The sequence below is a fragment of the Bos indicus genome, chromosome 3 (genome assembly GCF_029378745.1).
Source record: "Bos indicus isolate NIAB-ARS_2022 breed Sahiwal x Tharparkar chromosome 3, NIAB-ARS_B.indTharparkar_mat_pri_1.0, whole genome shotgun sequence".
Lineage (NCBI taxonomy): Eukaryota > Metazoa > Chordata > Mammalia > Artiodactyla > Bovidae > Bos > Bos indicus.
Genome location: NC_091762.1, coordinates 73,873,242 through 73,898,743, shown reverse-complemented (window position 1 = coordinate 73,898,743; position 25,502 = coordinate 73,873,242). Strand labels below are relative to the sequence as shown.

General features: G+C 37.2%; 1 protein-coding gene across 2 annotated transcripts in view; it reads right to left on the bottom strand.

The window, feature by feature from the left end:
• Positions 1 to 25,502, bottom strand: part of NEGR1 (neuronal growth regulator 1) — a 1,040,964-nt gene that overhangs the window by 213,392 nt on the left and 802,070 nt on the right. For both annotated transcript variants that reach the window (XM_070786319.1, XM_019957265.2), the window contains exon 6: positions 9,773 to 9,924. In XM_070786319.1, coding sequence (XP_070642420.1) covers positions 9,773 to 9,924 — 152 coding nt within the window. The remainder of the gene's footprint in view (positions 1 to 9,772; positions 9,925 to 25,502) is intronic.

The window sequence follows — 25,502 nt, the reverse complement described above, 5'->3', positions numbered from 1 at the left end:
ACAGAAGCAGAAGACATTAAGAAGAGGTGGCAAGGATACACAGAAGAACTATGCAAAACATCTTCACGACCCAGAAAATCACCATGGTGTGATCACTCACCTAGAGCCAGACATCCTAGAATGTGAAGTCAAGTGGGCCTTATGAAGCATCGCTATGAACAAAGCTAGTGGAGGTGATGGAATTCCAGTTGAGCTATTTCAAATCCTAAAAGATGATACTGTGAAAGTGGTGAATTCAATATGCCAGCAAATTTGGAAAATTCACCAGTGGCCACAAAACTGGAAAAGGTTAGTTTTCATTCTAATCCCAAAGAAAAGCAATGCCAAATAATGCTCAAACTACAACATAATCGCACTCATCTCACATGTTAGCAAAGTAATGCTCAAAATTCTCCAACCAGGCTTCAGCACTATGTGAACTGGGAACTTCCAGATGTTCAAGCTGGTTTTAGAAAAGGCAGAGGAACCAGACATCAAATTACCAGTCTGTTGGATCATCAAATAAGAAAAAGAGTTCCAGAAAAACCTCTATGTCTGCTTTATTGTCTATGCCAAAGCCTTTGACTGTATGGATCACAACAAACTGGAAAATTCTGAAAGAGTTGGGAATAACCAGACCACCCGACCTGACTCCTGAGAAATCTGTATGCAGGTCAAGAAGCAAGAGTTAGAACTGGACATGGAACAGACTGGTTCCAAACTGGGAAAGGTGTAAATAAAGGCTGTATATTGTCATACTGCTTATTTAACTTATATGCAGGGTACATCATGTGAAACGCCAGGCTGGATGAAGTACAAGCTGGAATCAAGACTGCTGGGAGAAATATCAATAACCTCAGATATGCAGATGACACCACCCTTATGGCATAAAGTGAAAAAGAACTAAAGAGCCTCTTGATGAAAGTGAAAGAGGAGAGTGAAAAAGTTGGCTTAAAACTCAACATTCAGAATACAAAGATCATGGCATCCGGTCCCATCACTTCATGGCAAAGAGATGGGGAAACAGTGGAAACAGTGTCAGACTTTATTTTTTTGGGCTCCAAAATCACTGCAGATGGTGACTGCAGCCATGAAATTAAAAGACGCTTGCTCCTTGGAAAAAGCTATGACCAACCTAGACAGCATATTAAAAAGCAGAGATATTACTTTGCCAACAAAGGTCCATCTAGTCAAAGCTATGGTTTTTCCAGTAGTCGTGTATGGATGTGAGAGTTGGACTATAAAGAACACTGAGTGCTGAAGATTGATGCTTTTGAACTGTGGTGTTGGAGAAAAATCTTGAGAGTCCCTTGGACTGCAAGGAGATCCAATATGTCAATCCTAAAGGAATATATTTTGGAAGGACTGATGCTAAAGGTGAAACTCCAATACTTTGGCCACCTGATGCAAAGAACTGACTCATTTGAAAAGACCGTAATGCTGGGAAAGATTGAAGGCGGGAGGAGAAGGGGATGACAGAGGATGAGATGGTTGAATGGCATCACCAACTCGATGGACATACATTTGAGTAAGCTCTGGGAGTTGGTGATGGACAGGGAAGCTTGGTGTGCTGCAGTCCATGGGGTCACAAAGAGTCAGACACAACTGAGCGTACAAGGTCAGGGAGCATAAATTCCTCTGCTTCACTCATACTCTGTTTTGTTGGATTTGTATATATCCATTACTTGTATGATGATTATGACTGTGCATGTATATTTCAGTTTGGTTGAGTGTCATCTAATAGGCCAATTTAGCTATATCAAAATCTACCTATATCCTCAAGCCTAATTTTTGTCAAATACTTATTACTAGAGCATCCAGGAAAGGGTTTCCATTAACATCATAAAGCTGTGAGGATAAAGCAAGTTGACTCACATAGCATGCTATCTTTAATAACCACCAAGTCTAAATTTATTACTGCCTCTTTCAACCAAAATGAAAACCCTATCTCTTTTAAGTTGCAGGAGGGGAGATCAATTTCAATATAAAATATGAATCATTCAGATTTGTGGTTTTACCTTTCACATGGAACCAAGGTTCATTATAACAGGCAAAAGTAACAGCTCATACAGTTGCTTAGTGGCATGTGGGGACATTTGAAGCAAGCAGAGAGCTTAAATATTACTTACAAGGGCACAGCTGGTTCCATATTCAACAAATCAGTCAAAAAATAAAGTTTGCCTGCATCAGTCAGATCTAAACAGGGAAAAACTTTTATGTACACACATTCTTACTTTCTCCAAAAGTCTCTCCCATTTTCCCTTTGGATAACAGTTACTGACTTTTCTTTTTTTATAATTTCAAAGAGGAGGTATCATCAAATTAAATAGACTTGGAAGAAATAGTCTCTAAAATGAGAGATTTTTCAGAAAGTTAAATAGCACTTGATTATAAAAGCATTTAAAATTGGACTTTGTTATTGTCTCCACAGTGTTGCTAATGGAGGGAAAGACAGTTTTGGTGAGTCCTTTGAATATCTGATGTGTAATATTTCAGAAGCAATAACTTTGTTAGCTGAATAAATGAATGTACATGTATATGTGTGCACCTGTGCCCCGCCCCCCAGCACACACATACAAGAAAGGAAGGACAGAGGTCCCTACAGCATCATTAGGGCCTATATTCTAGCAAAATATTTGACACCACACTTTAAGAAACATAGTAAAAAGTGACTTGGCAATTATATGTTGTAACAAAATGTATTGTTATCTGAGACTGTAAGAGAAGATTTTGTTAATAGTAAAGCTTGAGTTGTTCCAAACATTTTCACAGATTAGGTCTCATGTGAAGATTTTTAAACCAAAGCTATGTAAATGTTGGACTATAAAGAAAGCTGAGCACCAAAGAATTGATGCTTTTGAACTGTGGTGTTGGAGAAAAATCTTGAGAGTCCCTTGGACTGCAAGGAGATCCAACCAGTCCATCCTAAAGGAAATCAATCCTGAATATTCACTGGAAGGACTGATGCTAAAGCTGAAACTCCAATACTTTGGCCACCTGATGCAAAGAGCTGACTCATTTGAAAAGACCCTGATGCTGGGAAAGATTGAGGGCAGGAGGAGAAAGGGATGACAGAGGATGAGATGGTTGGATGGCATCACTGACTCAATGGACATGGGTTTGCGTGGACTCCGGGAGTTGGTGATGGATAGAGAGGCCTGGCGTGCTGTGGTTCATGGGTTGCAAAGAGTCAGACACGACTGAGTGACTTCAACTGATGTAAATGTTAAGTACATTGTTTATATAGATTTCTTCCTTCTTAACTATCTTTCCTTATCTCCCATTAGATTGTGAGTCTTTTAATACATGTCCTATAATCAAAGCAGAAAACAAAGTATATACGTGTTCTACTTATGAAAATGACTTTTATTGGTTATGAGATTACTAATCCAATGATGATGTACATTTGATAAATTAGACCTATAGATGGCAGGATGGGACCATCTTATTCATATTCTTTAAGGAGCAGACCTAGAGGAATCATCTCCTTTAGTTGCTCATGTTCAGGGAGCAAAACACACACACACACACACACACACACACTTAAAAATAATAATAAACTCCCCATAATTCTGAATCCTCAAGTTTTTACTTAATAAGGAATTTTGCTATGAATAGTTGACATGCTGTCATCCATCATTAAGTTTGTTAAAGCACTGTTCCCGGAGGCTGATCTACAGTGATCTGCAGAATATTCTTTTTTGCTCTCACACTCTTTCTGTCTCCTTCTCTACCTCTCTCTCACAAAGACTTTTTAGAATGCAGACACATTTCAGAAATATCTGGACAGGTAATCTAGAGAATGAGGGATTCATTGTATACTAGCTCTCCCATAGTTTTTTCACTGTAAATTTTACTTTCCTCTTACTTGAGGAAGTATTTACTCTCTACCTGAAGTAATTCTATTGATGAAATTACTGAAATCTCAGCTTAAAATTACAGCTCCTCTTACAATTACAGTCTAGAGCCTATGGGCCATGGTAAGCTAAAGAATTTAAATTGACTTCATATTAAATCAAAGCTGTTTATTGCTTCTTGGGGACCAAAGAAAGATGTGAGAAAAGAGGCCAAGAAACTAGAATGAGGGAAGCTTGAAAAAAAGCAAGAAGCCTGTTGAGTATCATTCACCAAAGACTGGGGTGCTGCATCTTTGTGGGTCAGGAAGTTGTTGATATACAGCGGACTACTGGGCCTACTGATCAGAAAAGAAGCTCACAACAGGCCAGCTGCTGAGGCATCAAGGCAGAGGGATCATCAGCTACACTAGGCAGAGAATATCTGAAAATCTGTGTTCTTCCTTTCAGATCCTAGCCTATAGAAAGAGTAGTTTATTGCACATGTTTTTGCTCATCTTTTCACTCTACATGGCCTTTATGTGAAATTTTATTTACTCTCATACTGGAAACTACCACATCCATGCTGGTACTTCCGAATCATATCTCCATTCTGGACTTAAGTACAGCTACCCACTGGACATTGCCTCCAACTGACTATGTCTAAAATTAAACACATTTCTCTCTTTCAATATTCACCTTCTCCCCCAGTAAAAAAGGGGTTAATCCTCTTCTTACATTCTAGCCTGGTTAATGATATCCAAAGTAAACTGAAGTAGTTATCTAGATTTTCACAATTCCATTCCTATTGCCTTCAGATTTGGTCATTAGCTCCTCTGTCCTAATTATCTCTGTCATCCCTATAATTCTTTTTGTGCAATTATCTTCTTGTAAGTCTAATACTTGGGTGTAGCCCTCCACATTGCCTAGGAAAGTATTTCAGAAATTAAATCTGTTTATATCCATCCTTTATTACAAGGATTCAATGCCTCTCCAAAACTAGAAGGATAAAGTCCAAACTCACCTTCAGGCCCTTTCTGTCCTAAGTCTACCACCTTGTCCAGCCTCATCTCTCAACACTCTCTTCTTCCTTTTTCTCTAACCATATTAAACTACTACTAGGTCTTCAAATGTATCAGATTGTTTCATTCTGCTATGCCTTTACATGAGCTGTTCCATACAGGAGTATTTTTCTCCCTCCCATTCCCACACCCAGGCTCAACCCAATCACATCCTTGTCTCAAGGGTTTTCTCTATAAATTGCCCTGAATCATTAAGACTGAGTGTCTCATTCTTTCATTTGTGACACTGTACATTGTTCTCATGATTATTGTTGAATGAACTCTACAAAGTTCTGCCTTTGAAAATATGACAACAGTGAATAAAATAATATTTTGAAGTTGTAACTTAGTTATAATTCATACAGCGATATTACCTACTCTAGATGACAGTCCTTTCATGGTCCTCAAAATAGATTAAGAGCCTCTTCTCTGCCCTTGTACTCTACTGTTGACTATACTGCACTAGAGTTATCTGCTTCTGTACTCCTCTTCTTATTCATCTGAGGACTCTTTGAGAATGAAGTTCCCATTCTATGAATAATTTTCTTTCCAACATCTAGCACAGTGCTTCATATATTGTGGGCAGTCTATATATTTGATGGATAACTATTGCTACTGATAAAATGTTGGAGCCTTATAATAGAACAATTGCTTTACTTCTGTCTTTATGCTTTAAATCTAGATGTCTGAACTTCTATGCTGCAAACATCATATTTAATCTGGAATTAGTCCTACAAAGTATGGTTCACATACAGAGCAAGGGATGAAGCTAAGTTATAGCCAGAGTTGAGACATTATATCAAATTTACGTGCCTTCTCCCTTGATTACCAATGACAACTTACTACCTAAACCCTCAGTAAAGTACTGGTCAATCAGTCATCAAATAAGCTCAGCCATCTGTATATATAGTTTTTGAAAGCAACTGAACTGAGTATTCTTGGGAGGTGTGATATAATAACAATGGGTAACATATATTACATACATCATCCCACTTAATTTTTATCCTAAAGTGGGAGTTATCCAGGAGTCATGTACGGATGTGAGAGGTGGACCATAAAGAAGGCTGAGTGCCAAAGAATTGATGCTTTTGAACTGTGGTGCTGGAGAAGATTCTTGAGATTCCTTGGAGAACAAGGAAATCAAACCATTCAATCCTAAAGGAAATCAACCCTGAATACTCATTGGAAGGACTGATGCTGAAGCTGAAGTTCCAGTACTTTGGCCACCTGATGCAAAGAGCTGACTCATTGGAAAAGACCCTGATGCTGGGAAAGACTGAAGGCAGAAGGAGAAGAGGGCAACAGAGGATGAGATGATTGGATGGCATCACTGATTCAATGGACATGAACTTGGGCCAACTCTGGGAGATGGTGAGGAACAGAGGGGCCTGGCATGCTGCAGTCCATGGAGTCATAAAGAGTGGACATGACGGTGACTGAACAACAATGGAGTGGGAGCTATTATTGCCCTTACTTTACAAATGAATTAACTGAAGCTTTGGCATTTACTCAAGATCATATAACTATATATGATGAAACTGTGGTTCAAATTATGACCTGCTTGACTTCCATTATGTGTGAAACATAGACACACAAACATTTATACATAAAAAAGTGCTACATTCCTTTTTCGTGGTCTTAGTTATGGCAAGACTCTAAACTATAACTTCTTGACTTTTTCCTTCTTGATGATCTGGAACATGTAGGTTATTACACATAAGAAGTAGAGTTTAATAGAATCGGGATTTATTCTAAATAGTTTTGGATAGGGACCTGATTCTCAGTGACTGAAACTCAATGTAGTGTTTGCTATGCATAAGCACTATGAAGGGAAACTCACATTTTTGATTAACTCTCTGAGCATATTAATATGCATGGATACAAATCATAATAATATGAATTTCTCTATTCATGGCTTGTTTCATATATCATTATTTACACAAATGGCAGACTCTTTGGAGTCTAATTCCTTTCTCCTGGATTGGAAGATGAGCACTTTGGTTTTACACTCCCCTGACTATAAGAAGGGCTAATATTCAATAACAGGTTAAAAAAAATTAGCAGGTCATGGGCCAACATTAGATCAGCTTAGGACCGACCACTTCTTTTGGATCAGTTTAGAGCTTGAAGGCTCTCCCATCTACAGACCTTGTGAAGATATGAAAGGAATTCTTATCGAGGGGAAACCAGCTTCACATGAACTTTTAAAAAAGCTGTCTTTCTCTACATAGTTTGAAGATTCATAGTGCCTGTGTTGGAGAATGGTACCATTCCAAAGAGTTTTAAAATCCCGTAAAAATGTATGTTCAAATGTCTCTGAGTCTCACTTTTAAAAATATTTCAGCCAAACATTAACCTCATTCATCTTTCATAAACTTAAAATTTTATATCTGGTGTATGTTGCCCATTTCTAACCATTTATTAAAAACAGTTTTTATACATTCAGCAATAGCACCTTAAATTACTAAAATTTATATTTAAAAAAAAGCTAAGAAAGGCAAACATGTTACATGTAGAGGTTTATCTTTCAATAATATGTTGCAAATGATACTGGTTTTATGTTTAGCACAGTGAGAAACAGTGAAACATAGAAGTTAAAACCTGGGACTCTGAAATTAGACTGTTGATCAGGTTTGTGCTTTGTCACTTATTAGCCATTTGACTTTGACCAAGCTTTTAATTTCCCTTCATTTTAGTTTCCTCATCTGTAAGAAGAGAATTTTAGAATTTACCTTTTATGGTAGTGTGAGAATTAAAAGAACAAATTCATATAAAGATATTGGAACAGATTCATTTAAAGATATTATCTGGTTTACAGTAAGTTCACAAATAAGTATTACCATCACTGTAATATTCCTTTATATAACTGGAGATTAAAATATACTTTGCACAGCTAAATCTCAGTCTATTCATTCATTAATTAATTGTCTATTCAAACACTGTTTAATTCACTTATTCACTAAATAAGTTGTCTATGTGAATATCAGACATAGTTTAATATTGTCTATGAAATATTAGACACCGTGCTTAGTGATATGGGAGAATTAATCAGACATTGATTCTGTCTTCTCAACAAACATAATTTGGTAGAGAGATACAAACTATGCAAAAATAATTATTGTAAAAAATAGAAACTCTTAGTGCAATAAGAGTTTCAGGTGAGGTCACACAAGAGTTTTGAATATACAGACATTTCTTCAAACTTCCAGGGTTAAGTTCAAAATTTGCATATTATGTCTTTCTTAATGAATTTCAATCAAATTGTTCTAGTTATCCTTAGCACTTCTATACACAGAAAGTCAGCAACAAAGGAAGATCATCAGAGTCCATTCTGAAGATACCATGTTTAGAAGCCTTTTCAGCAGTGCATTATATCCAGATGACTGTGCTAAGGTTGCCAGAGTAAAACAAACAAATAAATGACATTTGTTTCTAATTTGTTACATTCATTAATGCTTCAGTTTTGAAAATCAGAGTGTGATTTAGAAATTTAAGTAGCAAAAATTAATGTGTTATTAAGCCTTAAATTTTTCTTTACTTGGTTTAATTCATTTACCTTTTCAGGTTCTTGAATATTTAAACAATTTAAAATATTAATAACATTACAAAAGAAGTATCAATATTTACATTAACTTGGAATTCACACTGCTGTATAATATTTGCAATGTTATTATTCATAATTACACTAAGTAAATAATCTTCATGGAAGAAACTTAAGCAAGTATATTATACTTTGACTATTTTGTGGCAAGCAATGCGTTTCTTTCAGAGTAGGGGGTACTAAGAAATACTTTATAATATTGAACTGAAATAATACATGATGTGATTTTTTAAAAGTGTATATAGGACAAATCATCTTAAATTATTATTTTCTATTAACAACCAACTGATATATTTTATTTAACAATAGAGATTCTTAAATCTTGGTAATTCAGAGTTCATAAATCATGAAACTTATTTAATATTTTTAAGTAGTAGGAGTATTATATATCCCGTTCCTCATTTCTGCAAAATAGAAACAATCATGTCTGTGATGAACTCATAATATTTGCCTTTTTCAGAGAGCGCTTACTATCAAAGGATGACAGCATAAATATACATATGTCAGGTTACCATAAAAACATAAACTATCAAAGATAAGAATGGTTTAGATAACTGTACAACTAAAAAGACAGCATATTCTCTGGAGTCTTCTTTGAACATTTTGAGTAACATTCCACTTCAAAATCAGGAATATTTTATGGTTATAACAACTCTTGAACAACAGCTTCTAAAAAGTACTAAAACTAATTGAAAACGTTAAAATATAATTCTCTACTTTCCCCTAATCCTTGTGTTTGGTCTTCTTTTTTTTCATTTCTTGTCCTTAGGAACTAAGATACATTAGAACTAAAGTACCTATTTAAGTAAAACCTTATGTTCTTTTTCAAAATACAGTTTTGAGTAAAAACATTACCTATATGGATAAAATATTTTGTCCATCATCATTTACTCACTATTATATCATTTACTCACTATTATACCTTGGTCATGGTGAAATTCTCACTATTTCAAAATATCTAGAGAAAGTCAACCAAGAGTAAATTCAATCCAGATTAATTTATGCTTAAATATAATGAATTTTTGAAAACAAAACAAAACTAAATTCTACCAACCAACCATCATCAGTCAGAAGACATCTTTAGTGGATCCTATTATTTATGTAACATTCTCCTTTTCTCAGATCTAAAATATTTTTCTAAGCACATATGTAATTCTATAGGGATTATCAAATTCTCCAACATCCAGATTATTTGGGGGCCAAATTTCCTCTGTGTAAGGAACATGACACATCAGGCTGAGCTCATAGACAGGAACCAAAAGGCCCTGGGAGCATTTTGGTAATTCTGTGTTACTTACGGCTGAGAGGCAGGCTCGCGTTGGTTGTGCCTAGCTTGTTGACAGCCACACAAGTATAGTTGCCGAAGTGCTCCTGTGTCACATTGGTAACAGTGAGAATAGATCTTGTGCTAAAATTTTGAATGATAATTCCTTGTTGGCCATTGAAGAGCCTAAAAGACAAAATAAACTCTAGGTAAATATGTATTGTGAATACCATTTTCATTTTTATCTAGATGGGGTTGTCATGGTAACCCATAGACAGTTTTGACCATGCTGCTGTTAGCATATAACATGATAACAATGTAATTATATTTTCCTTACAGTAGTAGATACCAGGGAAGGGAAACTGTATGACAGTGGCAGACTGTTCCTATGGGATTATCTGTGCTATATAACAAACCGGACTTAGATAACCACATGTCCTGTCCATACATTGATTTGTATTTTAGAAAATTAAACACATTACAGCAATGGCATCTCAACTGTTAAAGCCAAGGAAAAGTAAAAGGGATTAAATATAATGATTCCATTAAAAACACAAACTCCTGATTTCTAAAAAGTTGACCAGAATATGTCTGTGTACTAAGTTGCTTTAGTTGTGTCTGACTCTTTGCCATCCTATGGACTGTAGCCCACCAAGCTCCTCTGTCCATAGGATTCTCCAGACAAGAATACTGGAGTGGACTGCCATGCCCTCCGCCAGGGAATCTTCCTGACTGAGGAATCGAACCCAAGTCTCTCATGTTTCCTGCATCGGCAGGGGCGGGTTCTTTAACACTAGCGCCACCTGGTGAGGCCTAGGCTATTTCAAATGATAGTTTTAGATAACTTTCATCATGAAAGTTAATCCTATAGCTGTGGTAGGATGGTTCTGAGTCCAGACTCAACACTTTACTGCTACTTTACTGTAGGTACAACCCAAATAGATGACTTGTTAAATCTACAAAAAGAAAAAAAAAAAGTTAAATATAATATTGAGGGTAGTATCTAAGTTGAGTCCTATCTTCGGTTGGTTTCCCAGGAGGCTCAGTGGTAAACAATCTGCTTTCCAAGCAGAAGAGGCTGGTTCAAACCCCGGGTCAGGAAGATCTCCTGGAGAAGGAAAAAACAACCCACTCCAGTATTCTTGCCTAGACAATCCTGTGGGGGGTTGCACAGAGTCAGACATGACTTCGTGACTAGGCAGCAGCAGCAGCAGCCTATCTGTGCCACATTTTAGTAATGTGCCTAATAAAGTCCTTTAACCTTTCTAGACTCAATATAGGATTCAATTTTACCTGATTCCATCCTGAATACTCAACTTTCCTTCTCCACACTTACCAGTAGAGGCCCTTACTCTCAGATAGGCTGACATAGTTCTCCCATTTTCAATGCTTCACATGATTGCTTCTGCTTCACTCTTTTCCTGAATCTTACCCCAATGGTCAACATCTCTTTTTATCTCTGACAGCCAGACCTTTTCATCCTCATGTAAGTCTGATCTATGTCCTATGTCTCCTACTCTGCTGCTGCTACTGCTGCTGCTAAGTCGCTTCAGTTGTGTCCGACTCTGTGTGACCCCATAGATGGCAGCCCACCAGGCTCCCCCATCCCTGGGATTCTCCAGGCGAGGACATGGAAGCAACCTAGATGTCCATCAGCAGATGAATGGATAAGAAAGCTGTGGTACATATACACAATGGAGTATTACTCAGCCATTAAAAAGAATACATTTAAATAAGTTCTAATGAGGTGGATGAAACTGGAGCCTATTATACAGAGTGAAGTAAGCCAGAAAGAAAAACACCAATATAGTATACTAATGCATATATACGGAATTTAGAAAGATGGTAACAATAACCCTGTATATGAGACAGCAAAAGAGACACTGATGTATAGAACAGTCTTTTGGACTCTGTGGGAGAGGGAGAGGGTGGGATGATTTGGGAGAATGGCATTGAAATATGTACAATATCATATATGAAACAAGTCGCCAGTCCAGGTTCGATGCACGCTACTGGATGCTTGGGGCTGGTGCACTGGGATGACCCAGAGGGATGGTATGGGGAAGTAGGAGGGAGGATGGTTCAGGATGGGGAACACATGTATACCTGTGGCGGATTCATTTTGATATATGGCAAAACCAATACAATATTTTAAACTTAAAAAAAAAAAAAAAAGAACACTGGAGTGGGTTGCCATTTCCTTCTCCAGTGCATGAAAGTGAAAAGTGAAAGTGAAGTTGCTCAGTCGTGTCCAACTCTTAGCGATCCCATGGACTGCAGCCTACTATGCTCCTCCACCCATGGGATTTTCCAGGCAAGAGTACTGGAGTGGGTTGCCATTGCCTTCTCTGATCTCTCCTACTCTGCTGCTCCCTAAATGACTTTCCTCTCTCTGTGTCTCTTTCTCTTACTCTGCATATCACTCTCCAAATTGTTGTAGAATTTATAATATCAAAACCACAATATTGCATTGTTCTCTCTAGCAGTTTCTATACATACAAGTCTACCCAAATAAACTGAATTGCTTTAAATTTCTCAAAAGGCAAGGCCATATGGACATACTTTATATTTGAATTCTACATAGCATGTAATAGTTGTATCTTAGGTGAATAATACATATTTCATAAGTCAATAGGGCTTCCCTGGTGGTTAAGATGGTAAAGCATCTGCCTGCAATGCAGGAGACCTGGGTTTGATCCCTGGGTTGGTAAGATACCCTGAAGAAGGGAATGGCAAACCACTCCAGTCTTCTTGCCAGGAGAACTCCACAGACAGAGGAGCCTGGTGGGCTCTATTAGACCATGAGGTTGCAAAGAGTTGGACATGACTGAGTGACTAACACTCTTATGTATGTCAATGAAGTTTGAATGACATCCCCATAACACAGGGATCACTAAGTCCCCTTCAGTGGCCCCTTTAAGAATGCTTCTTTCTAAATATGAAATCTGCTATAATGAGAAGCCAACCAAATAATAACTTCTCCCTAACAAACCCCAAAATTTATTGTGAAAGAATGTGCTAATCATAATATGGGCTACAGAAGCTCTTAGCTCAAACGGCTTGTTAATTTTTCTTCTTTAATGTGTTCAAGTCTTAGTATTAAGCATTTCTTTAATCACAAAGATGCTAATAATTGACATTCCCCTGAGAGTTTAGGTTGAACTCCTTTGCATTATGTTATGTGACTTGCATCTGAATTTAGATAAAATATACTGGAGTTAAATGCAGATTAAAATAAGCAACCATGCTTGATTACTCTGGGAATTACTTATATTTCATGTCATAGCTAAATTTGGCTTATCCAAAACTCAAATTTTAATCAGATAAATAAAAATTTTAGTTTAATAAGTATTGAAAAAATTTCACTTGACCTATAAACCTAATGACCTCCAATTCTGACACAAGAAAATATGGCATAAAATATCTAGGACATGGAAATTTTAAACATCTGTATCATGGGGCTTCCCTAGTAGCTCAGTTGGTAAAGAATCCACCTGCAATGCAGGTGACCCCAGTTCGATTTCTGGGTTGCAAAGATCTGCTGGAGAAGGGATAGGCTACCCACTCCAGTATTCTTGGGCTTCCCTGGTGGCTCAGCTGGTAAAGAATCTGCCTGCAATGTGGGAGACTTGGGTTCAATCCCTGGGTTGGGAAGATCCCCTGGAGAGGGGAAAGGCTACCCACTCAAGTATTCTGGCTGGAGAATTCCATGGTTTGTATAGTACATGGGGTCACAAAGAGTTGGACACAACTGAGCAACTTTACTGAGACTGATACTTCTCAATATAGTATCATATTGCAAATCTATCAATATTTATGCTAAAATCCCACAGTGATTCTTACATATTTTTCTGCATCACATCAGTAAATTTACTTTTAAACAATAGTATATGATATGAATAAAAATCCAGTTTCATTGTCCTTCATTATAGCAGATTTCAAGCTTTAACATGATGGCTTAAATCAAATTGTGTGTGCATGCTCAGTCATGTTCAACAATTTGCAACCCTATGAACTGTAGCCTACCAGGCTCCTCTGTCTATAGGATTCACCAGGCAAGAATACTGGAGTGGGTTGCCATTTCCTCCTCGAGGGGCTCTTCGTGACTGAACCCACCTTTCCCATATCTCCTGCACTGGCAAGTGGATTCTTTCACAACTGAACCACCCAGGATTAGGTAAGCCCATGTCTGATAGTCTCCCTGGTGGCTCAGCAATAAAGAATCTGCCTGTCAATGCAGGAGATACAGGTTTGATCCCTGGACCAAGGAAGATCCCCTGGAAGAAATGGCAACCCACTCCAGTATTCTTGCCTGAGAAATCCCGTGGACAGAAGAGCCTGGAAGGCTATAGTCCTTGGGATAACAAAAGGGTCAGACATGACTTAGAGACTAAACGATAACAAAATGCTAAGGTTGTATCTTCCAGAGGACTCAGCAACTCCTTAGACTACTAACTCGCTTTTGTGTCCCATCTACCAAAACCAAGACTCATTTTTCTACCAAAGAATTGAGGAGATATTTGTTAGAGTCTTCATTTGGCTAGACTCTGGAGAGAAAATCCCAAGGGAGTATACTCTGTTACTTCATGGCACTGTTTGCTTATGTTCCTTATGGCTGTTCTTCTGAGCTGGGTTCCAACTTTCTGCCCTTTAATGTATCTGAAGGCAAAGCCGCAGATGTTGCTAAACCATGCAGTGAATCCATCCTCTGTATGTGCAGGCCCATTTTTGGCCCCTAGCCAGCAGTGTTATGTATATTCTTACCAGAGTGGCACATTAGTGGCATTTTAGCAGTAGCAGCTCCTTCTGCTCTGATCAGCCTGGCAGGTGATTATGGCCAATAAAAGAGAAAAGCATCTTCCCTGGGGGGATAAGCATCTTCCCTGGGGGGATTTTCTTCCCTGAGAGAAAGCTATCTCTGAGATAACTGGAAAAGTCCAAAGCTTACTTTCTTCTATCCTGGGGAGTTTTAGAAGTACTGACTGCTCACGCATCATTGAAGAACCTGCCTTTGCCTGGTAGATGACTGGGGAACTCTTTCCAAAGCTGACCTGGAAGGAGAGTGACTTCTGAGATGGGATATATCTCTGGAGGGTATATTTCTATGATTTTCCTACAGTTATCTGGAGATAGTGTTAGTGAAAGTTTTCTCAGCTATTTAAATCAATTCTAAAAATTACTATAGAAATGAGTTCTATGCTGGGTGATTAGGGGCTAAGCTGAACAACACATTATTACTGAAGCTTTTCCAAGAAGAATCATATATATTCATATATATATATGAATACATCTTAGTTATTATTATTAATACTTATTATTAATAGATACAAAAAAAATGAACTATGCCTAGAAATCCCATCATGAGTGACCCTAATGTAATTTCACTGCTTCACTGAAAATAAATAAGGAAAGAGATCTTTATGATGAGTTTTTTAATGAAGCAGGCTTCTTCTAATATGTTTAAATATAATTATATTTTCCAGAAAGAGAGTCATTCTTTTTATATCAAACATACATTTGACAAATTGAATTGCTGTTCTGTGTTAAAGAAAATCCTTAGTAGGTTTCAAGTGTGTGCCATGAGCCTATTCACGGGATGATCCTGGATCCACTGGATTTTTCACATTTATTCTAGATTTGTTTGAATCCAGACTTCTTTATTTGCATCAGTGATGTGAAATCTGAAAGTGGCAACTCAAGAAATAGTTCACAACACAACTTGTAGTGAAACTGGAGAACAAAAAAATTGGAATATTGCCTTTTCAGGAGTTCATTCTCTTTTCCTAGACACTTAACCCTTTCAAGTTCTAAGAGAATGGTTCTTGTACTTAGCTTATAGAATGAGAGATGTTTCATTATAATCCCTCCACTCAAAAAGAAAAAAACAAACTCTATTATGTTAGGAATTAAATATGATATTCCTTAGCATGTGGTGCCTGCTTAGAAATGTCTGGTCACTTTTTTTTTTTTTTTTGCATTTTTACTATTCACTGGACCCCGTGGATATAAGATTCTTCTACTACTGTGGGCTCTGAGGTCCTCTACCCTCTGTTACCTCTAGGAGTTTGTTCCAAATCACTATGATCTGCATCACCCCCACCGCCAAATCCATATATTGAAATCCTAAGTCTCAGAGACAATGGTATTAGTAGGTGGGTCTTTGGGAGGAACTTAAAAGTGATGAAGGTAAAACCTTCATGGTTGAGATCAGTACTTCATAAAAGAGACTTCAGAGATATTCCTACCTGTTTCTGCCATGTGAAGATGCAATGAGAAGTCTGACACCCAGAAGGGTATCCTCACCCAATCATGCTGGCACCTTGATCTTGGACTCTCAGCCTCCAGCACTGTGAGATAAATTTCTTTGGTTTATAAGCTACCCAGTCTGTGGTATTTTGTTGTAGCAGCTCAGATGGACTAAGACACATACCAAGGACCACTGCCCTCCTTCTTCTTTCTTCTGTCTTTTGTTAATATCTCATATATCTGTGAACTGAAGGCTATTTGCTTTGCCAGCAGATTCTGGGCTTCCCTCAGAGCTCAGTTAGTAAAGAGTCTGTGGAGCCTGGTAGGCTGCAGTCCATGGGGTCTCTAAGAGTCGGACACGACTGAGCGACTTCACTTTCAGTTTTCACTTTCATGCATTGGAGAAAGAAATGGCAACCCATTCCAGTGTTCTTGCCTGGAGATTCCCAGGGACAGCAGAGCCTGGTGGGCTGCCATCTATGGGGTCACACAGAGTCGGACACGACTGAAGCAACTTAGCAGCAGCAGCAGCAGCTTGCAATGCAGGAGACTCCAGTTCGATTCCTGGGTTGGGAAGATCCCCTGGAGAAGGGAAAGGCTACCCACTCCAGCATGCTAGCCTGGAGAATTCCATGGACTGTATAGTCCATGGGTTCAGACACAACTGAGAAACTTTCATTTCACTTCACTTCACTTCTGCCAACTCATAACTGACACAGCCTGACCAATTAACTAGTTCTGAATTAGAACAGTTCTTCATATTTTCAGTGTCAGAAGCAGCACATGGAAAGCATATTAATAGCTATGGTACTTCTCTTTCTGGTACATGAAATGTTAACAAACTTTACAATAATAACCTCTCTTAAACAGTATTTATCTAGGATAGCCAGAAAAACCCAGAGCAACATCACAACAGCAAAACTGGCCATTTAGCCATTAGCACTGATTGTCAAAGTTGCAAAAATAAATGGAACAACTAAACCTGACCTCATTCATTTAAAATATAAATCCAGCCTCAGTACAAATTTTGGGACTATAATTTTTATTTGCCTTTCCAGGTCAGGAGTAACAATAGCTATTTCTAGAGAAGCAAGCATTTGTTGGGAAAGATTGAAGGCAGGAGGAGAAGGGGATGACAGAGGATGAGATGGTTGGATGGCATCACTGACTCAATGGACATGAGTTTGAGTAAACTCCGGAAGTTGGTGATGGACAGGGAGACCTGGTATGTTGTAGTCCATGGGGTCGCGAAGAGTTGGACATGACTGAGCGACTGAACTGAACTGAACTGAAGCTTTCAGGTGCAAATAGTCACAAGAAAACTCCATTGCTAATATAGGAACCATATATAAGTGTGTCAGATAACAACAATTAAATTATTAAAATAATTTGCAAAAAAATAAATTAAAAAACAACTTTCAATAGGAATGGGAAAGGTGTTATTAAATGGTAATAGATCTTTTATCAGACTAGAATTACAAAAGAATATGATAATAATATGGGCTTCCTTGGTGGCTCAGATGGTAAAGAATCTTCCTGCAATGCAGGGGACCTGGGTTCGATCCCTGGGTTGGGAAGATCCCTTGGAGAAGGGCATGGATACCCCCTCCAGTATTCTTGCCTGGAGAATTCCATGGACATAGGATCCTGGCTTGCTATAGTCCATGGAGTCACAAAGAGTCAGACACGACTGAGTGACTATATACACACACACACACACCTGATAATAATATATCATGTTATACAACTGGATAAGATGAATACAGGCTTACTAACTGATATTTGGGTGGTAGCATAGGAAATATGGAAGGTGGTAGGGGAAAATAAGCAGCTCTGGAATCATACAAGTTATATTTACAAAGAAATTGTAATTTGTAAATTTGTAAATTTGTAAATTGTAAGCCAGAAATTGATTTCAGGCTTGTGGAGTTCCAAGTCATGGTATGAACTACAGATACAGTTCAAAAAAAGAGCTTTAGAGAAAGTCATGGGTGATGGTAAACACTCTGATATGGTATTAATGGAAATAAAGATTAATTTTGTCATCAAATTATTATTAAATATCTCCTATGCTTGAGGCACTGATTTAGGAACCAAAGAGAAATAGACAAATAGAACACTATTAGTATCTAAAGGGTTTTAGCTACATCTGAAAATCTGAAAATGACACTGAGACGGCATATAGGTCCTTGTACAACACATCTTTTAATGGCTCTTTCAATGTTAAAGTTTCAGGTTAAATACATATATCTGGCTCTGAATTCATGACTATTTCTGTCTTTTCAGTGTGAGCAGGAATGGTTTATGAATGTGGAAAATACTAGCTGCTCTCAACACATTTATGACAGAAGTTAATCTAAGAAATTTCAACGTTATACAGAAACTTTTAGTGTTAAGAGTGTGGGAAACTGACATTTAGGCATTTTCAAAGGTATGATCAACTAATCTTCATAGCCATCCTATAAGGTAAGCATTATTGGTCCTATTTTGCAGATGAGAAAAAAGAACAATTTAGAAAAAAATAAATATTTTTATTTTCCACTGTTTGATAAGTGAAAGTGAAAGTTGCTCAGTCACGTCTGACTCTTTGTGACCCCATGAACTATACAGCCCATGGAATTCTCTAAGCTAGAATCCTGGAGTGGGTAGCCTTTCCCTTCTCCAGGGGATCTTCCCAACCCAGGGATCGAACCCAGGTCTACCTAATTGCAGGCAGATTCTTTACCAGCTGAGCCATAAAGGAAGCCCAAGAATACTGGAGTGAGTAGCCTACACCTTCTCCAGTAGATCTTCCTGACCCAGGAATTGAACCTGGGTCTCCTGCATTGCAGGCAGATTCTTTACCAACTGAACTATCAGGGAAGCCCATTTGATAAGTTGTAGAACCAAAATTAAAATCTGGGTCTTCTGAATATTGGTATCCTCCAAAAGTAGCAACTGATATTTTGAAACCACCAAGAGAAATCAGGATATTGCATTTGAATTTGGAGAGACAAGTCAGAAATCATGGGTTGTTGAAGGAAGTCAAGTTAAATCAAGGAATAAAACTAATGGTGCTAAATAACCAAATTTTCATGTGGCATTTATGCCAAGAAAGCCAGGTTCAACTCATGAGGTGAAACTAGTGGGGTAGATACTCAAACAAAAATGTAGGGTTTGGTTCAAATAGCTGCCTGGTGATTTCTCTGGCAGTTCAGATAAGCTAGAGGCCTCTTAACTATCTATTAGGGGCTTAATTATGCACAGCAATGCCACCCCTTACATCAGGTGTCATTAGCCTCCAGTGGAGTTAGCCTTTCAGGCTACTCAAGGTCCCAAGATGAGAAGCATGAAATCGGTTTCACCTCTCTCCTCAGTTCACCTTCCTTCACACACACATACCTTTTCAGTTTCAATTATTGCTTATTTTTTTCCCCCTAGCTTCACTACATATTTGGGTGGTAGTAAATCCCCATAGTGTACATGCATGCTGTATGTACCAAGATTGACAGGAAAAAAAAAAAAAAAACAGAACCTAGAAGATTAACAAGAAAGCAATATAATTTAAGCCCAGAATTGTCTCTAAAGTCTGAATTTTAGTGATGCTCTGAAGTTACTGTGTTCTCTCTGACTTGGTCAAATCATCATCATAACATTAAATACATCTCTTTGTAAGTTCTCATATATTTGTGTGGCTTTTGATTGTGTTCCACATTCCCCATTAGAGTGTAATTACATTCAGGCAAGGATCCTGGCTGGTTTTGTTATTCATCATATTCTAAGTATGTAACAGAGTGCTGGGCATTTAATAATTATAGAGTAAGTGTGTGCTTGACTGAGTGAATTATGTTTTTACATTTTTTAATGCTTAGGTTTTCATCTATAAAATGGGAAAAATGAAGCCAATTTCAAAGTTAATAGAATATTTTTAAGCATATAAAATGTAATATTATATGTATATATACACATATATATCAAACACAGTAAGCACTGGATATATGATAGGTGTCATTATTGTTCAGTGATAGAGTCTGTTTCTTAGAACAGATACATTTCCTCTCAGATGGCAGAAAAATATTAAATATTGAGCATACAGGAAATTATTTTTAAAGAAAAGATCTAGGAGAGTGACTGAAAGGGTCATGGCATCATGATTTCAAGATATACCAAACTCAGTATCAATTACATGCACATTAACAACCTCATCTAGGCTTTTCACAGAAGTGCAGGGTAGATAAAAAAAAGTAAAAAGAGGGAGGAGAGGTACTGCTAGAAACCATAGAGACATGAAAATTTATGTGAACATGCTACTATAGCAACCTATTGGTTTACTGTATTGCTTGGCACTCAAGGCCCCAAAACAATGTATCATTTATTCCGAGGAACAGACTGGAGGATATCATGCATCACTGTCTTAGCCCCAAGGGGTATCTATCTTTAGTTGCATATTTGAATAAATTAATATTATTATAATATATTAGGACATTTTAATGATTTTAGACTTTATTAGGCTATTTAAAATGTATGTTTTGTTTATTTCATCAATTTTAATGAAATTAATAATTTTAGATCAGAGACCTTTGGGCTGCCTTACTTGTGACAGTTTGATTTGCACAGGAATGATATTGCCTTTTAACCCTATATCAAATAAATGAAGGCTACAGTGCAGATGTCAATATTTCCCTGACTGCAGTGAGTCTTGTATCCCTGGCAGCCTGGCCTGTGTCTAGATTTCTCTTCTCTGCTTCAACTGCTTTTCTAATATCAATGTGCTTATGATTTTAATGTCAAATTTTATCCTACAATGTACCAACACAACCACTTTGCACAGACTGAGTTGACAAGAAGAAATCCTGGGAAATCAGAGTTGAGCAACAGAAACTAGCTCCTTTCTGGAATCACATATTGGGTTTACAGTGTTCCACAATCTAAGGTGATGATACATTTCTATAAATAGTCTCATCAATTTGAAGATATATCAAAACTAGAATGACTCTACTTTATCATTATGAAAAGGCCACAATTCATTCTCGCAACAGAGTTTGTTCCAAACACCATGTTAGATGTTGAAAGCATGATGGTTAACACAGCAGAACTCTTACTCCCTGGTAGATTATATTAGGAGGAGAGATGGGCAAGTAAAAAAGTTGAGTATGGTTTAAAAGAGTATTTCAAGGAGGCTTCCTGGGTGACTCACTGGTATAGAATCCACCTGCCAGTGCAGGAGACACAGGTTCAAACTCTGATCCAGGAAGATCCCGCATGCCACAGAGCAACAAAGTCTGTGTACCATGACTCTTGATCCTGTGTTCTAGAGCCCAGAACTGCAATTACTGAGCCCACATGCTGCAGCTACTGAAGGCTGCACATCCTAAAGCCTGTGTTCTGCAACAAAATAAGCCATTGCAATGAGAAACCTGTGCACCACAACTACAGAGTAGTCCTGACTCACCTCAACTAGAGAAAGCCCAGGCAACAAAAAAGACACAGAACAGCCAAAAATAAATAAATGAATAAATAATGAATTCTGCAAGAGTTTTGTAAAAGTACTTAGATAGAGGTGAGCAAATGGGAGTACATCTGGAGAGCTTCCTCTTTTAGCATGAAAGTCTCAGGGTAGTTTTCTGAGAGAAGGTGACCTCTGAATTGAGACAAAAGGACTAATGGAAGGCAGAGGTACCTGTCAATGGTAGCCAGGGTGTGTGTGTGTGTGTGCGTGCGTGTGTGTGTGTGTGTGTGTGTAACGGGCTTATAAGCAAAACACCCAACATATGAAGAGGCTTGAAAGACAGAGATCATATCACAGTTTGGTAATTGAATATTTCAGGATGGATAAACCCCTATTTTGAGACAGCAGAATGGCAAGATTTATAGCCAGAGAGGTCAACAGGGGCTAGAACATGAAGGTCTCCCATGCATGCTGTACTGTTAGGACTTTATTCTAGGGATAGTCAGGAATCACTGAAGGATTCCAGGACAAAGTGATAAGGCCAAGTATTTACTTTGGAAATATCACTATGCATTTTAAGAACACAACCAAAACCCTGCTTGCTCGTGGACTGTGTATCCAGTATCAACACCTGATTTCACTATGCTTCCCAAGCAAACTCGGCACTCAGAATTCTTCCAAATCTCTTTTCCTGTGTTCCTAATCTCAGCTAATAACTTCACCATTCAACCTTGTTATTGAGACATAAAACTTGGAATTACCTTCAAATTGCCCTTTTCTTGTATCTAATCAGACACTGAAATATACAAATAATACATTTTCTGTCTTGCTTTTAAACTGAACAACCAATACCCCAGTTTAAACCATATTTTATATCTTTCCCATCCATTCTTCCCAAATGCTTCCAGAAATGTTTTGTGAAGATGAGAAGTAGATCATTTCACTACTCTTGAAAAGGCCCCAAATGGCTTCCTAGGGCCTATGGAATCAAGACCAAATGTCTTATGATATTTAAGATCCCTCAAGTCTTGCCCTAAGGGTCCTTTCTAAACCTACCTCCTATTACATACACCAGATTTCACGTCCTGTATCCTGAGACATGACAAACTCTCCACACAATGCTTATATGAATTGACTGTGTTCTTTCCTTGCTTATGATTATTTTCGACTCCTTGCAATATTTGGAAATTCTATTCATTCTTTGTTTTCCAGCACAAAAACTACCTTCCCCACCCTCTGGAAGCATTTGTTAATACTCTGATTGGAGTTGAACTGACTGTTGCTGTGCACTTTTAAGGAAGTGACTTAGGATTCTCTTCGGATTTTCTTGGTACTTACTTCATTTTGGTGATTTTTATGACAGGTCACAAATTGTAAGTCAGGAGATGCAAACTAGAGTTAGTCCACTTTCAACCTTGTTTGACTGGCCCAAAGTTTACAATAAAATAATATGTCCTTATGTCTTACTCGGACATGTGCTCTCCAGATCGCAATATTTGTTTCAGATATTTACCCTTTATCAACTTGGCCTTGAATGACTAAATCATTACAGGGGCGATGAAGTTGTATTGATAAGACTTTGGTTGTAAAAAGGCATGAAATATCATCAGAATGAAATTTATATACTAATAAAAATAAGCAAATACATTATAATGAGATAATGTTATAAATTCAAGTTCTTTCAATGTGGGAACTTATTTCTTTTTCAAATTTCACAAATTACCTCACAGATAAGTGCCTGATGGAAAGAAAGAAAGTCTCAGGTCAGCAGAGAAGATCATTTTTAATGTGGGGTGGTAATGAAATTTATGGCCTGTCTAGATGATCCAGTACCCTTCTAAATCAAAATATGTAATGACTTACTCATAGTAACAGCCTTGCATATGAGAGGACAAGAGGGGTGATGGGCAGGGTGTGTGTGTGTGTGTGTGTGTGTGTGTGTGTGTGTATGTGTGTGTGTGTGTGTGTGTGTAAAATTATAATTCTAGACCCTCTGAATAATCAAACTGTGGTATAAAATCTAGAAGAGGGATATCTTGACATGAGAGTCAGGAAATTAGGGGAGTGGTTGTTTTGATTTTAAGGTCACTTTATTGAGGTATAATCGATATATATAAAATTCTATGTATTTTATACATGCTACTCAGTGAGTTTGGATAACCTCAATAGAAAGTGAAACCATCAATATAAAGGCTATAAACATATTCATCAACCTCCCAAGTTTTCCTTGAAATTAGATTTTTACTGCCCATTCTTTAATTCCCTTCAGCAAGTCATTTTACCTTTATGAGATTGTATTTTTCTTAGGCATAATCTAGTTAGAATTATGCAAGGAATGAATAAGATAATATGCAGTGATTATATAATATGTGATGTAAGACTTCAAAGTCAGCATATAGGATAAAAGTCACAAGCCGTTAAAACTGCCCTTGCGTGTGTGTTCAGTCGCTCAGCTATGTCCAACTCTTTGTGACCCCATGGACTGTAGTCCTCCAAGTTCCTCTGTCTATGGAATTCTAAGGCAAGAATGGGTTGCCATTGACAATTCCCTAGACTTCCTTACTTTAAACTAACACACTTCACAAAAGTCTCCAAAGTGGAAGGCAAGCCCTTCAGGGTGAGTACAGTGAAATGACCTGTTAGAGTATAAGAAAAAGATAATAAAATGTCCATTTAAGTTTCATTTATATCTCATCTTCTAAATTTTATCTGTTTTAGCTTACTTAATGCATGCAATATACTAATTCAGAAATGCATGTACATAATTTACAGATAAGTATGCATATTTTGGTAGTTTGCTAAGGTTTAAATTTCACTCATAGGGATATGTATTCTAAAATAGTTGTGAAATAGAAATACTGTTTTACATCATTCTCCATGGTTGAGCACTGGATGAAATAGTTGATTTTTGTTTTAGAACCATGTTATATTAGACACACATTTTCCACCTGAAAATCTCACTGAGAATGGAGATATACTCACACTATCAGAAAAAAATAGGAATGAAGACTGATCAAAGGAGTAGCAGGAATATGTCTCCCACTGCATGTCTTTCTGAAACATATATTGAGTGGAGTAGTGAGTTCATGCCATTTAAATTGTTACTATTTATATTTATCTCTTTCTTTTACTTTTTCTGCCTCTCTCAAGCAGCACCCAAAGCTTAAAGAGTTGATTCTATCATAAGTGAAATGCAAAAATGTCCTTCTTTTGCTAAATTACCATATATAAAAATGCTTTGAAAATCATAGTGTTATACAAATGTGATGTATGTATTCATAACTTAACACACACAAATTACATGAAAAACAGCAGAGAAAAAGGGATCAATGAAGACACAGAGAAATATTTTAACACATTTTTCTGGTTCCCTTGAAAATAAAAGAAAGGAAGAAGACCCTCCCTCTTATATTCCTTCATCAAAATGAGTAACTCAGATAAAATTTATGGCCTGTCTAGACGATCCAGTAGTAAATAATCTAGAATAGGAAAACGGAAAGGAAAGGTCACTCCACTTCATTATGATTTTCCAAGTTTACCTCACCTCTGTAAAGCTAACAGTAAAAAAAAATCATCATTCCCTAAAGTGAAAACCTAACCTGATTGAAAAAGGTCATCATACTTCTGTGTAATGTGAACCTGGCATACTCCACCTGGCTGATTTTAGGCATTTCCCTATCCATTAAGTGGTAACTGAATATATTGTGTAACATGTGCATGCATGTTTTATGCACATAGATAATAAATCCTTTAAAACAGGCAATAAGATACTGCTCATCATATTCCCTTTGAAGCACTGGTTTAAGCTGAACAAATTACAGGATTCTGAAGTGAGAGGTATGATGACATGGATATTTGTAGTAAAGAATGGCAAAAATTCATAGACTAAATTTGATATCTATTGCTTAAAAAGTCAAAATATTATAAGTTCTCATCATCAAATATATTCAATTGTAGTTATACATTTGCTATTAACAGATATATTGATAATTTTAATTTTTTACTACATATTTGTTTTCCATTCATGGATGTAATTTTTATTTACCTTATTTGTAATTTTTGTATCCTTATCTTAAATTATGATAAATTA